The sequence below is a fragment of the Ptiloglossa arizonensis genome, chromosome 3 (genome assembly GCF_051014685.1).
Source record: "Ptiloglossa arizonensis isolate GNS036 chromosome 3, iyPtiAriz1_principal, whole genome shotgun sequence".
NCBI classification, from domain to species: domain Eukaryota; kingdom Metazoa; phylum Arthropoda; class Insecta; order Hymenoptera; family Colletidae; genus Ptiloglossa; species Ptiloglossa arizonensis.
The window spans coordinates 3,196,224-3,213,270 of NC_135050.1; the positions used below are offsets into that span (position 1 = coordinate 3,196,224).

The window sequence follows — 17,047 nt, forward strand, 5'->3', positions numbered from 1 at the left end:
TCGACGAATAAAAGTGCACGCCGGAATCTGATTACATTGGAACAACATTGTAACCGACGACTGACTTCGTAAAGGTTTAAGGGGGAACATCATTTCGAGACGTCAAAAAATGGGTAAATTTTGCGAATTTTTTTACTAAACGAACAATGTAGCCTTTTTCAGAGAATATAAATGTAACTTTCAGATTCATTTTACAATTTCGCGAAAGTAAAAATTGTACAAAATAGCGAAGTTTTTCGCTAGTCCCAGAACTTCTTCTGGTGAAACATTGTTTGTTGGCCGCCACAGTTGACAAGAACTGGGAGGTTTGAAATAAAAATGTTATCGATTCATAAACCAGAGACTATTATCTAAAATGTAGCATACAATTTTTCGAAAATTTTAACAATTGTAGAAATGGTCTAAATTTGGAAAAAAAAAAAACAAATTTAAACGTTTATAGAATAGTAAATAATTAACATATTAAAAAAATCGTAGGCCACATTGTGGAATACCCCATGCAGAATAACTCTATAACATTTGAAGTAAATCGGACGTGTAGTTCCGGAGATTTGGTGTTAGCCAGGTTGAAAAATTAAGTTTTGAGAAAAACGTGAAACAAGTTTATTTATCGCTGCAACTTCGCTAAATGTTTGAATTTCGAAATATCATTTTGACATAAAATTCTACACACTTTAAACTTTAAGATAATAAAAAAAAAGTTTAATTTTTTTGACTCGTCAGGGTGCTGTTCCCCCTTAAAAGCTAGAGAACTTAGCTCTGATAATCGCCACTCTTGAAATCTCGAAATGACTTTCTGAACAAATTTTTATACGAATTGATCGTATTTAATATTACAAAAATCTTAATTAGCTGTTTCGCTTATCACGCATGTTCACTCTTTATACTTTCTCGATAAGACACATTGTAACCAATTTTTCAAATTCATACCTTCTATACCCTCACTTCCTATCATCCATTACACATGGCCACACTCATTTTTCATACACAATAAAATCAACAACACAAATGTTGTATCGATTAATATTAACCGAGATTATTCGATTCTTTACTCGATCGAATCATTAAAAAGTACTTGCACGAAAGAAAGAACATAATAAAACCCTATATTCACTTTAGAGTTTGCTCGAAATACGTTAAATAATAATCGATCGGTTCGATCACTAGGATTTGAACATATTATACGCGCTGTATGTAAGAATCTTGTGGACTGTTTATTAAGTATAATCCTCGAACGTCCATAGCCAAGAATCGACCGACAATGAGCACTTATGAGCGTTCCCAGTACCGAAAAGATTAAAAATCGTGGTAGACGCGAACAACCTCGAGATTTGTCCATTTTACGGTAATAAAATAGAGTTCTTTATTTCGAACGTCTTTCGCATTAAACGACTTCCTGCGACGGAACAATGGAAGATCCTTCAACCGACAAGCAGCTATGTTGCTCGAGTATCGCGAAATCGTCTCTCACACCTATGCGTTCCTAATGTAAACGAAACCCGTTAAACAGTTAAATAAGAAACACGTAGAACGATTCAAAGTTAACTTCGACGTTTTTTGGTCATTTCGTACAATGTAACTAAGCTCAATAGTTCCAAATATCGCATTGTTCGAATTTACTCTTTCATCTCCGGAAAATGCGAACGACGAGTGCGATGTTTGAAATAAAAATAGAAATATCCAATCTATCAAAAATAATACAGACACTTTTTTACCGAAACTTGGATCTGTTGTCAGTTTTTAGCGATGACATTTAAATCTATTTCCATTATTAATTTATATAATTTTTCAAAAAATAATTTTACAACTGCTCGAAGAGTAGTATTAACTTTTTTCAATGAATTATTATCGTTGAACTGGGGATCAAATGAGATCGAGTTTCTGAGTGTGTACATGGAAGAAACGAGAATACCTATGTATAAAATTATTTCATTTTAAATAAATATTCATCGACATTGCATTCTCACATTGCATTTCAAAAAATGGAAAAATTTGATATCGAAAATTTATTCTTTCACTATGAATGACAAACATTTTATTATAAGTTATTATTTTATGACAAACCACTATCGGACGATGATCCACTTCCGTAGATTACTATACGACAAAAATTGTTCTCTCGGATGCTTCTAGTGGTCAAAAACTCAATAACCACGAAACAAATTTTTTCGGCACGTCAGTTTCTACAACGGAGTGCTTAAAATTAAATTAATACATATTTCAATATTACACGTTTTATTTTACGACACCCATTGGTTTATATAAAATTTAAAGTTTAAATATAAAAATATATTTGCGATAGCTGTATATCAGAATACGAAGAGCAATAAAAATAATAAGTTGTTCAATAAATTTTGCCGTTCGACAAAACGACGAACAGTGCTGTTCAATAAGTTTTATCGAACGACAAAATTTATTGAACAACTTATTATTTTTATTGCTCTTCGTATTCTGATATACAGCTATCGTAAATATATTTTTATATTTAAACTTTAAATTTTATGTAAACCAAACTTATTGAACAACCTGGTATAATAAAAAGAAAAGATGTACGTACGGTACAGGAAGAGTGCAATGTACGACTAAAACTCACGGCGCTAATTATTTGAGATAGAGGACAAAGCGTTTGAACGAGTTTACTGAACTCGGTAAGAAGTCCCTCGAGATAGGATCGGGCGTCAGAAAGATCCGTTTTAAAGCGACGAATTCCAAACAGAGGCATACGGACTGAACATCCGCGGTAGACATTGAAATTAACAGGTCTTCGAATAGCAAGGGCACTGACTAAAACAGCCCTTACGCGTTACGATGTATCGTACTATCTGTTTGATACGACTGTTCGAACGATAAATCGTATCGTGTGTGGGCTCTCGTACGACTTGGTTTCATTGGTCCTACGACAAGTCGATACCACCGTCGATGCAGATCGTGTACGGACCATTTAATTCTGAAACGATAGACCGTATCGACGAATAATACGTGTACCTGCAAGGTATCTGAATTAAAACGATTTAAAATTAAATTGTAATCGTGGTCCCGTTTGTCCATTAAAAACTCCATTAAAAACTCCAATAAAAGTACGAGAACACACGGGAGCAATTAGAATTGATAAAGAACGCGAACGTTAAAACTTAACAAGGCGTTCAAGAATTTCAAAGGCTCGATGTTTACATAGTAGGTTGTTCGATAAGTTTTCTCGTATTTTGAATTGTACAAAAATACTACGACACTTTAACTTTGAACAATTGTAAATATACGAACGAGTCGATTGATCTACGTGAAATTTCACACATGTTCGTCGAACAGTAGTACCATCTTTGGAAAAATAAAACGACGAAACTAATACAGTCATTTTTTATCAAAACTTATTAAGCAATCTATCATTTCCGTAATAGGTTTGTAGGGACAGGAAAAATGTAAAGCTCCTCGGATTATCGCAGGTTAGGATCGAACCGGGACAACCTAGAAGACAGGTGGGTGTTTCAGAATCTGAAACGTTACATACACCCGGCTCGTTCATCTTTGTGTACACTATAAGCGGGATGCAATGAGACAAAGACGACTCGTGTATGCAATTCGAAAAGCTGGTGAAGATAACTATCTTCACTGTGTTTTGAAATTATACGTAGTTACGTAGTTACGCGACGACTCGAAGGACAAAAATCGTGACCACGCGAAGAATAGAAATTGTGAGAACCGAAAGGACAATACCATGGCGGAGATTCGATCGATGTTGCGATCGGAGAATTCGAATACGTGCTATTGGAAAATAGATGAAACACTACCCACGAGCTAAAAGGGCAAGGGGAATCGATTGCTTGTTTCACCGATTTTCTCCACTTTTTAGATTCTTCGCGATCGGACTGCATAGTAGTAAGATTTTCAGATATCAGAGAGGATAATTTAGAAATTCAGAAAATAGAGGAAATCGTAGACATAAGTAAGATTGTCTCGCTACATTAATAAAATGTAACGATGTTTAACAACTTAACAATTTAATTTAGAAATTTAGAAAATACAGAAAATTATAGACATAAGATTGCTGCAACAATGTAAAAATATAACAATGTTTAACAAAATTAGAAATATCTTTAACACTAGAACTATTCACGGTGAACGCATTACTATTCGTATGGGACCACATACGTATCTTGGAAGTTAGATCGGGAAGAGAAAATTAATTTACGAGTATCGATAGTTGTCTATTTTGATAATCGTCGATAAACATTTTAGAAAAAGATAATAATTGAGCAATTTTAAAAAGAAGTTTGAAACAAGTCAAATTGATCCCTTTGGTAGTTCTAATGTTAATGCAAAGATTCGGATAGAATGATACATAGATAAGTCACGGTGCGTATATAAGTGTGATTTTACCATTTGCTACTTATTACGCGAGAATTTACTTTTAAATAAAATTATTAAATGTACATTGTAAAGAACAACCAGTAACGGACTCGTAACGGGTGTTATATAAATAAATTTTTCCAAAGGCCACTCGAGTAGCTGAATTCGTTGCGAACTTTTAAACTGAATTTTTGAGAATATTTGATTTTTCATTGCATTTTAAAAAGGACTACAATCGCAACGATTTATCGTACAATTGAGCCGTGTTTTTATCGTTGTATCTCGTCGTGTCGACTTTTCGTAAGATAAATCGTTATCCTTTTATTCGTTTGTTCGTCATCGGTATCCCATTTTTCTTCTTATTTAGCTGCAAGAGAACCGTGGTCTGCGCACGCGCACGCGCATGCGCACTGCATTCACAGTGTACCCCATTATGCTAACGGATTTAACCCTTTTGCCTACAATATTGTGCGAGACTCGTGGTAAGGAAGTCGTACCGAACATAAGAACCAGGCTCGAATCTTGTCCACGTTGAAATATATTTTCTTAAAAATATTAGAAAGAATCCTTTTTTAATGTTCTCGGGAAGAAAATTTAACGTTCACGAGGACAGCGAGAGTCGTGACCTTGCTGTTAATTACTGACACGCGTTACTCAAATCGTAAGGGAAGAGGTTAGGAATTCAATAATCCCCGTATCTGTAAACGATGGTATATTAGCACCGGTAATGCTACATTTTTCTTTGGTTTTCAGAAACAGCATAAGCGTCGCTGCGACACTGTCGTCGACTCGACACCAACACGATATTACAAACCCTGATTTATATGGACCATTCACGCTCAACCACTGCTGTAATACTGCACGCACAACCAGCCCTCCTCCATCCTCCCCCCATCGTTTACATTCACTCGGAAACCCAACAGGCCGGATCATTATGACGTAATAAACGTCCTTACCATGCCCTGTGTCACTCGCGTCCCTTATTACATTCGCGTGTGTCGCATGTCGCCTCGATTCTAAAATTGTACGTAACGATAGATTATACCCGGTTCTTTCAACTTTTGCGTCAGTCGTGAAATATACAGGGTGGTTCGTGTATTACGATCGCTTGAAATATTACCTCGAATAAATATTCGTTCAAAACACGTTTTGGTATTTGTCAGATCGACGAACATCATTTGGGCGTTGATTTTTTTACGATTTTTTGTTGTCGATTAGATTTTTCTCTCGCATTTTTATCGTCAATTTTTATCGTGAACTGCGCAAGGAGTACAATGATTTGTTCATTGTGCGACCTTACGAGAAACAATTACGTATTAATTGAATACAACATACGAGTCGTGCAGAATGTTATTTTTTCGATGGAATTAGTGATTTTGCAAAAGTTGACGTTTTAAATGTAACGTTTTATCGAGCACTACGCGTTTTTTTGCACTGTAGTAAGTTTAAGGTCGAGAAGCATAGTCGACCTTATGTGTTTGTTTTTAATACGGCAAGTAATCGACTGCACGATTAAACTTGCTTAAAAACAATAGAAAAAGAATAATGATTGTTTGAAAAACTTTCTTGTAACATTTATAAATATCTCCATTTCCGTGACTATAACTTGATCGTTTTCGATAGCTGACATCATTATATCGCATGAAAGCTATCTATGAATAAAAATGTAATTTTTCTATTTTTCAATATATCTCAGTTTCCGCGTAGATACAATGATTGTATCACGAGCAACGTGCACCAAATACATAGATGATATAGTTAAAACTAATCCGGATTAGGTCGTATGAAAACATATTTTCATCGGAAAAACATTGTTAATCCATCGATATTACTTCTACGTAGATATAAGGAACAGTAGACAAATTAAAAAATTTATCAATAAATGTAATTAGAGCTTGCGTGTGTGCATTATTTCAATCGTTATCCATACGAGTCGGCGTATCGTTGCCAGTTTATTTAATTAATGTCTGGAAATTATAGATATAAAAAAGTCGTTACCTATGTATTTATTATGTTTACCAAAATAGAGTCCTGAAATTATTCTACGAACTTCGTATAAAACAAGACAGTATATCTTTTCCATATTCGGTTGTTGAATATTAATAGATTATGTTACAAACGTTTTCACATTGTAACATTATTTCTAGTTTCTCAATCAAAATTAAAAGAGTGAGTTTTTCTTTAACTGTTAATATGAATATTTCCTGGTTAAGTGAATCGAAATAATGTAATCTTTTGCTACTTCTTTTAGTAAAAGTCTCATTATAATTCAAACGCTAAAAAGTTATCGATTTAGTTTCATTTTTGCCAAGGGACACAAATGTATACACACGATGGATTAAAAAAGTATAATAATATCTCGTGGAAGTGCTTTTCTTTGTTTATTATACGAATACTTGAATTGTATCGCAGTATGTTTCGTTACAGCTGTGCGTTGACCGTCTGGTTTAAAAATGTTAATTAATTAGTAGTATTAACGGTATTATTCTTACAATTGGTGCCTCTGCAACTATTGCATATTCCACTTATTCTCATCTCTAAGGTACTCAGAGTCTAGTAGGTTGGAGATAACGATGGTCAATTCTTGTAGTACCCACCTCCCTCTGTAACTGTCACAGGTACGAACAGCAACAGTTGAAAAGGCATCGGTGTAATTGTAAACAACTGAAAAACTTGGACCGTTTTCTACGCGAATAATGTTTTTATCTATAATTTCCATTGGTTTCTCTTTGCAGCTGGGTTTCTTCACATATTATACGGTAGCGATGGGAGAGGTGAATCCTTCGGGTCCGGTACCAATCGATAGTGTCTTCATTTATAGACCGGACAAACGTCTCGAACTCTGGAGGTTCGCATTCTACATGTTCCTTCATGCGGGGTGAGTATTGCCAACTTCACAAAACAGATCGAACGATCTTTCGTTCAGCGTTCTTCGATCTTAACGCTAGAACCAAAGAGGTCAATTTGACTGGTTTCCACTATTTTTACAAAGAAATTTACTTTAAATTCCATAGCATATTTTCAAAAGACTAGTGTTACAGACAGTTCTAGTGTTAAAGTGATTAGAAATTATCACAAGAACTACCAAAGGGGTCAATTGGACTTGTTTCAAACTTCTTTTTAAAGTTTATTCGATTATTAAGTTTCGATTATTAACGGTGTCTTTATCTACAATATTCATGGATAATTATCAAAATAGACAACTAATGGTACTCGATGGTACTCAATGGTACTCAATGGTACTCAATGGTACTCAATGGTACTCAATGGTACTCGATGGTACTCGATGGTACTCAATGGTACTCGATGGTACTCGATGGTACTCAATGGTACTCAATGGTACTCAATGGTACAAATTAATTTGCCCTTTCCCTATCTAACATCGAAAATAGGTATTTAATGATACAAATAATAATACGTTCATTGTTAGTAATTCTACTGTTAAAATATTGCACGCTGGCCAAACATCAGTTGCTGAAAGCCTGAATGTCGGCCTCATTTGTTTGCCTCTGAAGAATGAACAATTAAGGACAATATTAAAAAATTTATACATTTTTGTAAAGAAGTATATTTTGTTTGAATATTCATTATATAAATTGTAACTAAAACTAAGATACAACAATCTCTGTAACTGTCTTCAACTTGTATATCGGAATCTTCAAAGTGCATCGAATAATCCGATAAAGGATCAAGGATACGTAAATAATAATTCTGATTTTTCATCACCTTCCAAAAATTGAACTATTGAATCCAGTCATAAATAATTGCTGGTTCAAACAGTGGATCGTGGTCTTTTTAGAAAATTGCAAATAACTTGTAGATTCTTTTCATCCATGCGCTCATTCTAAGATTCAGAAGAATCAACGGTCTAGAAAAACAACAGTCAATATATACTGACGCGTAAAACACTGGTACAATTTTTCGTGCAAGGTAAACGAAGAAGTAAAAGCACATTCGTTTGTGAAAAAATCACGGATACGCAACACGACGAAGAAAGTTCCTGTAATTGATATTCAAGCTGTGTCCCGTAAAAAATGTCACGCCTGACAAATTGTACATTTCGCTGACCACTTTTCTCGATTGGTCAGCCTTGGTCGTGAATGCACCCGGTGCAACACTCGCGTTAATCCTTGACGCTAATTTCGCTTTCCACCAGCCTAGAATCACGTTGCAATCTCGCTTTGCTCGACGCGAATCGAATTCAACCATCGTCCCACGACTCGAACCGAATTACGTAAATGTCCTGGCACGCGCCAGGTACCATGCTGGAAAATACGTTTTCTTCTACCTAGCCAACAGCACCCTCGTCCCCACCCAGTGGCTGGCTATTTCTCTAAAGAACAGTCTCGCTGAACTTTTTCCCCTTTCCTTTCCCCCTTTCGTTTTATCCCCCTTTCCATCCCGCTTCTTGTTTTATCTCCCTTACCTTCCAATGCCGGAATAGTGGAAACGTCGAAAGCTATTGAAATTTATTTGATTATATTACGAATTTAGAGTACGCCTGGAAACTCATGCTGCTGTGTATGCAGTATCGCGGCAACATGTACACGCATTCGCTGTTGTAAATAATAAAGAACGTGATACGAACGAAATTATTAATACCGATGTTTTTGTACAGTTTCACCTACCTCGAAATCAAGCCGTACCATGTTCGTAGAAATCGATTCGTGTTCGAAACTCGCATAGCGTCATTTTTAATGTATCGCGTATTTCTGAGAAATAACATCGCACGATCGATAATTGATCGATTAATTGAGTAGATATCGTTTCTTAATTAAAATATCTTCTAAATTAATGTTTTTGGACGTAAATACCCGAACGATTCGTTTACAAGGAACGGTTAATTGCATCGGTCAATGCATTAAAACAATTATGGTACGTGTATCTATTCGCAAAAATATTGCAATGGAATCATATCCTCCTTAAAATCACTTAACTTTCGTTCTAAACATTTATCGCTATAGTCGTCAGTTTCGAAGATATTCGAAAAGAACTGTTATTGAAATACTCTGTATATCTGGTGACTATGGCGGCCATTTTACTCAGGCCGAGATACACTTATCGCAGAGAGCTCGCGCCATTTTGATTTGTGACGTTCAAGCCGTTTTCGCTCGACTGTAATGAATAACATTTAACTGTATCTCCAACGACAGCTAAAGAGCAGCAAATTCGTTGTTCAAATACACAGCCATTGTTGATCGCAGTGTCAATGATCGTTTTCTGGGTGGTTTTTCTCACTTGTTTCGGAATTAAGTAATACTCTATTCCGATCTGACTCGACGAGAACCAGCTTTCGTGACTCTTTTTCCGATTTTCTTTTCACGTTGCAGCAACCACTACCTTCTCCTCGGGTTGTCTCTGTTCCACTCGACGATAGCTCGAGAGAGCGCGGAGAGTAACGCGGGAAGAAAGCCTGAAACGATAGAACCAGGCCTGTAGAGAAGTTTTCAGCAGCGAAGCTCTCTAAATTATTCATGGAAACGCGAGATAAGGCGACCATTTTCCGTACGTGCGTATGGAAACGGCGATAAGAGTGACCCAACGTTTTCCCATAGACCGTGCGCCCTCCGCCACGTCTCCCTTTCTTCTTTCTCTTTGTTCCTTCACTTGGTCCGAAGAGCACTATCGGTTTACCTTGAAAGTACCATTCTTGTTGCTGAAAGGATACTGCGATACGGTGGTTATTAATGTGAAAAGTCTTTTCCTTGATCTTTTCAAACTTTTATGCACACGTTCGATACATTTCCGGCAAGTTTTCAACGAAATACTACCGCAAGAAGTAATTGCGTCGATACTCGAGAGATATCGATCATTTGGATAAATAGCAGTGATCATAGGATGGGAAAATCATAGAGAGTAATTAATTTTACGAACCTTTAACCGTCTGGCGGCTAGCTGGATTTATCAGAACACTGTTGCCGTTCCGCTTGCTGGGCGAGTTGCACTCGACAAACTCGTAAACTACGTTTTATACACATTAGAAACTCGATACGATGCTTCGTCGATACGAAACGTATTCTCGACCGTTTATTTTAGATATATTAGGTTGTTTAATAACTTCTCTCGTTTTTCCATTGCAAACAAAAATACTGTGACACTTCAACTTTGAACAATTGTAGATATACGAACGAGTCGACAGATCTACGTGAAACTTCACGTATGTTCATCAAACAGTAGTACCATCTTTAGAAAAATAAAACTACGTACCTAATAGCCATTTCTTATCGAACGACAAAACTCATCGAGCAATCTATTAAAGCACGAGGAGAAAGAAAGAGTTTAATTTCAATATTAGAGTTATCTGGTTTTTCACGTTTACTTGTGTACTACTATATTAATAAATATATTTGAAAAACATATATCTTGTTGAGGGAATCGATCTGTTCTGCGGTAGAAGTCTCGTTTTTTCCCCAAGGGGCGGCAAGTTTTGCGGTAAAGAAAATCGAAATCGCGGCGAGGAATCGGGAACAGGGTCTCGATTTAAATAACGACGTCCATCTTTCTCGACCGACGAATCGCACACACGGATCACCAATGCGGACATTTTATGCATGCTCGACGAGCAAAACCATTACGCGTGGCTCGTCTAATGTCGTATAAATGCAGAAAAGAAGGCCTCATCCTTAATACCCTCGACCCTGTCGTTACTCCTTGCGTCACGACGCGTCACGTGCAAACGGGAACTTTTGCTTCATTTCTGTCGTGGAAAATTTTCAAGCGGGCCTCTGGGAACAAACTGCGCGAGAATTGCATTTTACACGGAACATTTCGTGAATTAAGGCCGTAGTGAGTATTATAGTCGATCGTGTCTTTTGCCTGTTGATTTACAGTGGATCGGAAGAGTATTCGTACACTAAGTTAGAAAGAAATTCACCTAACCCGGAAGTCTGATTTTAATGTTTGCAGGATGAACGTGGGTCACTCGAGACCCACATTTTACGATGATTAAAATTTCTGCCTGGCGAAACATTTGTGCCATTTGAGCCTCCAAGTCGGTGAAAATTTATGACCATTCGGAGTAGGTATCATTTGTTTGTTAGGTGTTAGCTGTTTTGCCGATCTTACGTTAGTCTTTCAGAGATTCGACAGAGCAGTCGAAGTATTTCAAGTGTTTAGAATACGGTCGAACATTCGAATAACGATTATTTTGGGTAGAAATTGTGTAAAAATTGTGCAGAAATTGTGCAGAGAATTAATAGGGAAAATATGGAGTAGAAAGTTTTCCTTCTCGATATTGACTTGGAGTTCTTGAAAATATTAATAAAAATTCAAAGTTTGGAGAAAGGTTCTCAATTGCCTCGCAGATATTTCGCAGCTGTCCGAAAACCCTAAGTTATGGTCACTGTCGACCGTAACGTCCAGTTTGGGATATCAAACTCGCGTGTCGATCGGAGTTTTCGCATAATTAACCCTTTACACCTCTGATTATTCCGAGTAAAACCGTAAAATAGTTACAAAGTGTAGTATGGAAAATTACACGTAATGCGAAGAGGTACAAGAAAAAAAAGACTGTGTAGTGTGTTCAAAAGGGAAAAGTAATTCCGGAAGACGTGAAACAACTAATATTGTGATACGTGTCCAAATAAACAACAAATGTATACAGAAGATTGTTCCTACAGATATCGCACTAAGTTGAACTACAAAATTAAAATTTCAAATTCCATTTCTTTTATCAGAATCTATATTAATTAAATAAATGAATCAATAATAACATTAAGATCGTTCTTTTTAGTAAGACAGTTCGTTTTTCAGACGCTCGAAAGTAAAAATATCTGAAAGTTTCTGCACTCTTAAGTAAAAACAACACTTGGAATGCAAAGGGTTAAAGTTGAAGTTTAACTTAGAATAGTTTCGAGGAGCAATCGAATGTTCGTAAGGAATTAATGCTACGGTTAAATGACGAAAAGTTTTCCTAAGCTTGTTCATACGTAGGTGAGACAGTAACGACTCGTTTTCTGCGCGCGAACGCGAATGCCACTGTAACATCTTTTCGACGATACTTACTCTCCTATTTTCGCCAAGTCTGCGATACCATTGTCCGATCCAACGATGTGCCGCGTTCACTTCCTGCAATTACCCCGATTGTCTCGATTTTTCTCGACATCTACGTTTCTCACGGCGCGGTGTCCCTCTCACCTCCGTGAACTCGAGATACGAGCCCAAAAAGCCGAAACCTCGTACTTTTCACAGTGACGAGAGAAACCGAGTGTATCGGGAACGACAAAAGCTTTTTCACCATTCGATAAAAATATATTTAATCATCGAATTCGCGATCGGAACGATCGTGTATCTCGATTCTCGACTCGAAACAATCTCTGTTCTTTCATCGTTTATTCACATCTCGGTTCTCGAGGAAGTTCGTCGACACTATATACTACTCTACACTACTGTATACTACTGTATACTACTGTACATTACTGTATACTACCGTAAACTACCGTATGCTACCGTATACTACCGTATACTACCGTATACTACCGTATACTACCGGATACTACCGGATACTACCGTATACTACCGTTTACTACCGTTTACTACCGTTTCTACCGTTTACTACCGTTTGCTACCGTTTGCTACTGTTTGCTACTGTTTGCTACTGTTTGCTACTGTATACTACTGTATACTACTGTATACTACTGTATACAGTACTGTGTACTGTGTACTACTGTGTACTACTGTGTACTACTGTGTACTACTGTGTACTACTGTGTACTACTGTGTACTACTGTGTACTACTGTGTACTACTGTGTACTACTGTGTACTACTGTGTACTACTGTGTACTACTGTGTACTACTGTGTACTACTGTTTACTACTGTTTACTACTGTTTACTACTGTTTACTACTGTTTACTACTGTTTACTACTGTTTACTACTGTTTACTACTGTTTACTACTGCTTACTACTGTTTACTACTGTTTACTACTGTTTACTACTGTTTACTACTGTTTACTACTGTTTACTACTGTTTACTACTGCTTACTACTGTTTACTACTGTTTACTACTGTTTACTACTGTTTACTACTGTTTACTACTGTTTACTACTGTTTACTACTGTTTACTACTGTTTACTACTGTTTACTACTGTTTACTACTGTTTACTACTGTTTACTACTGTTTACTACTGTTTACTACTGTTCACTACTGTGTACTACTGTGTACTACTGTGTACTACTGAATACTACTGAATACTACTGAATACTACTGAATACTACTGAATGCTACTGTATATTACTAGTGTACAGTGTCTACATTTAGTACATCTTAGATAGAATTTTATCGTTGAAAAACGTTCGTAACACGCGTTGCCGTACGCATACATCCTTTCTGTGCTAAAAGATTAAAAAGTTACATTTATTCGATCTATTTATCTGATTTCAACGAACTCTTATTGTTGCTCTACCATGATATTTTTTGCCTAAATTACTGTATATTATCGTTGAAACTTTCCAACGACAACGATTTTTTAACTTTTTTGGAAGAAGACGACTTAAAAATGCTACAGACACATCCTTGTTCGTAAATTAAGAGAACTACACCAGTTCCTCGATTTACGCGAATATTCGTTCCACGTGGATTTGATTTACGCGAATAAGAATCGTGTAAATTGAATCTGTCAATATAAAAGGAAAAAGATTGCAAATAAAAACTAACAAAAGTTTTAGAAATACACACCAAATTTCGACTATCACCTTTCGCTGACTTGAAGTCTCACTGGACGATTTTAATTAAAACGAATAGATTTTAATTGCGTCCCTATCTCAATATGTATCTAAACGTAAAGCTTAGATATTATAAACTACTAAGGTTTCGTTTACGCTTATATTTAATACATAAAACGTCCGTCTTATCTCGTAAAAGTTACTTAATATAAAAAAGAACATTACGTAATATTAACAGTTTTCCTACAGGTGGAGCAATAAAGATGACTTTGAAATATAATTAATTTTCCTTAATGGAAAATAATTCTAGCCATTTTCCACAAAAAAGTATTAAGCCATGTTTCCCAAAAGAACAATGGTATTTTACGAGGTGAAAAGAATAATGAAAATTAGAAAATTAACTTTTTCCTTAAAGAAAAGTATACATTTTTTTATTTTGTTCGTATATCGATACACGAAAACTATTATAATATTTACGAAGAAAAATTTTTTTATATCTAAATTTGTAGCTGACCAGATTCAGACTTGTCTGAAATATTTGTTCATCGGACCATGTGCCCTCGAGAGCATGCGGTTCTCAATGCGTTAATAGTCGTCGGTAACGGAAAACTGGGCGTCGAAAAGGTTCGCGCCACATTGGCTCGTTATTGGAATCACGAAACGCTGAGACATCAGACTCGACGAACTCGTCCACGGTTCGACGATAAGTAAGAAGTTTTCGGGGTGTAATTAACTACTAGAAAGTAGTTAGACCGGCTGACGACCTTACTCGCGTCTGCGGAACATTAAAGTCAACTCGCTGAAACTACACGTTCCTCGGCAAGTTTTCGTTCAAATCGATTACGATCGATAATGCCTGCGAATTAATTATCTCGATCGTCGCGTAACACCTAACCCCTCCGTGTAACGCAATAGGAGTAGGAGTAACGATATTGTATGTTTAAATATATCTTTATTCGTCAATTTTATTCTAGAAAAGAAAATCTAGAATTGAATAAACGATTGGAGAAGATAATAACAAAAGTGATTCCGGGGAGACTGGTTCACTATTCAGCTAAAAGATTCTATATGAAATTACATTTAAAAAGATTTTATATTCTACTATTAATTTTATATTAATGATAAGTAAATAATTAATGATAAATGGCAATGATAAATTGTATTACCGATGATTCGATATGGATAAGATTGAGTCCAGACACCTCACGATTATATTATTTTTAATAACACGCAGTTGGGAGTTACAATACGGTACAACTTGTGTTATAATTAGAAAAACCACGCTGTCCATCAATAATGGTCTCATAATCGGTAAAAAAAAATGTATAAAAGAATTTATTTATCGTTAGCGTGATTCAAAGTTTCTGCCAGTGAGCGCACGTAATGCGAACTTTGTTCACCTTTCATGGTACCTCGTCCAATTCGTCGACTCGAGATAAAGATCGTTGACTATATTTTTGTCGTTGGAAAGCGGGAATTCTCTTCGAAAAGAAATCCGTACGATCGATTTTCAAACTCCGCGCGCGTTCCTACGATGGATATTCGAGTCACGAGGCGAGAGTCTTCAGAACGGCGAAGACAGAGGAAAGCTAGAAGGGGGCAGCAGTTTCGGTTAATTGGATAGCAATTAGACCAATCCTTCAGCATTGTCTCCACGAGCGAATTACACCGGATTCTCGGCTTCTAGTTCTCTCGAAGGATGATCCAGTCGGATCGAAATTTCGATCCGCGAATACGAATGACAGATAGCGGAGAGCGGTCTTTCCTTGCCCTTACAAAGAGGATATCCATTCTCTTGTATTATCGTTTTGTCCCACCTGGCTTCCGGTCGGAGAAACCTCGGGTGGGAAGAACCTTCGGAGTTCCTTTTTGCACGCTCCATTTCGAGGATTGCGTACTTCGGAGGAATCGATGCTTGTACATCCTTCCATCTTTGCATTTGCCAAATTGTTCCAGACTAGAATCCCGCGTTCTTCGTAATCCGTAACGTTTTTTGGTCCTCCATCGTCAAAGAATACGCGATAAAATTTCCAGCACTTTGAACGATGGGATGAAATTTAATTAGCTAACGTTTATTACTTCGAGCCATTTTTCCGCGATACCGATCGTGAGTATGATTTTTTATCTTACGTTTTGGAATGGAAACTTATTAAAAAATTCATCATTTTTCGTATTTTTTTTTTTTTTTTCGTTGAAGCTTCGAAGTATGTGGTCTCGAAAAGTTTTCTCGAAATTCGTAAAAATGATCTAGTCGCAAACGTTTCGTCGCGCTGATGTCGAGTATAGTATTTGACTTTTCAAGCTTTTCAAGAAACACAGTTGTGCACACTTTTCGTTGCACTAATAAACGTTATCAAAGTTGAAAATAAAAAATTAAAATATTATTTTTATAGACCGATAAAGTAGAAATTTGAATACAAAAATTCTTTTGTAAAATCTCTTCCGATTTGATTTTAAAACTATCGCATAACAGTTTAGACGCGTTTCGCAAATAATTTTCACATACGATCGAGGAGCGCGAAAAAGTGAAAATTAAAGGTTTGAACTCGACGAAAGACAGTATTGGAAAAAGAAGTATATACAAGAACGCGTTGATAGCGACGTAAATGCTATACTGGAAAGGAAAAATTTAATTTTTATCAGAGAAGCTCGTTTATGGTAATTACGTCGACACTGTCGATGAAACGAAAACGCTTAAAAAATACGAAACGCTTGTTTACTATAATCGTACGTATCGTCAATTGACAGGACAGTGACAAAAAATAGAAGATGAATAACCGAGACAATTGTAAAAAGATATTCGATGCTTCGTCGGAATAGACACGCAATTGTAATTGTGTACAACATCGATAGGATTAGTAATTTACCGAAAATTGATCCTCCCGATCGAATAATATTAGCAATAATAGACAATGGAAAAGTACAGTCGTACGAAAAGACCGAATCGAAAGATGTAACATCTGGATAGATTAATCGATAACTTTCTTACTCACCAAGATCAATATTTACTCTCAAAACTGTTACATTACTATTATGTAAT

At 36.3% G+C, this 17,047-nt stretch overlaps 1 protein-coding gene across 1 annotated transcript in view; it reads left to right on the forward strand.

The window, feature by feature from the left end:
- The window catches only part of Stet (stem cell tumor), a 615,911-nt gene that overhangs the window by 566,873 nt on the left and 31,991 nt on the right, over positions 1 to 17,047 (forward strand). Inside the window, exon 7 of the mRNA XM_076306653.1 lies at positions 7,080 to 7,222. Within this exon, the coding sequence (XP_076162768.1) occupies positions 7,080 to 7,222 (143 nt within the window). The remainder of the gene's footprint in view (positions 1 to 7,079; positions 7,223 to 17,047) is intronic.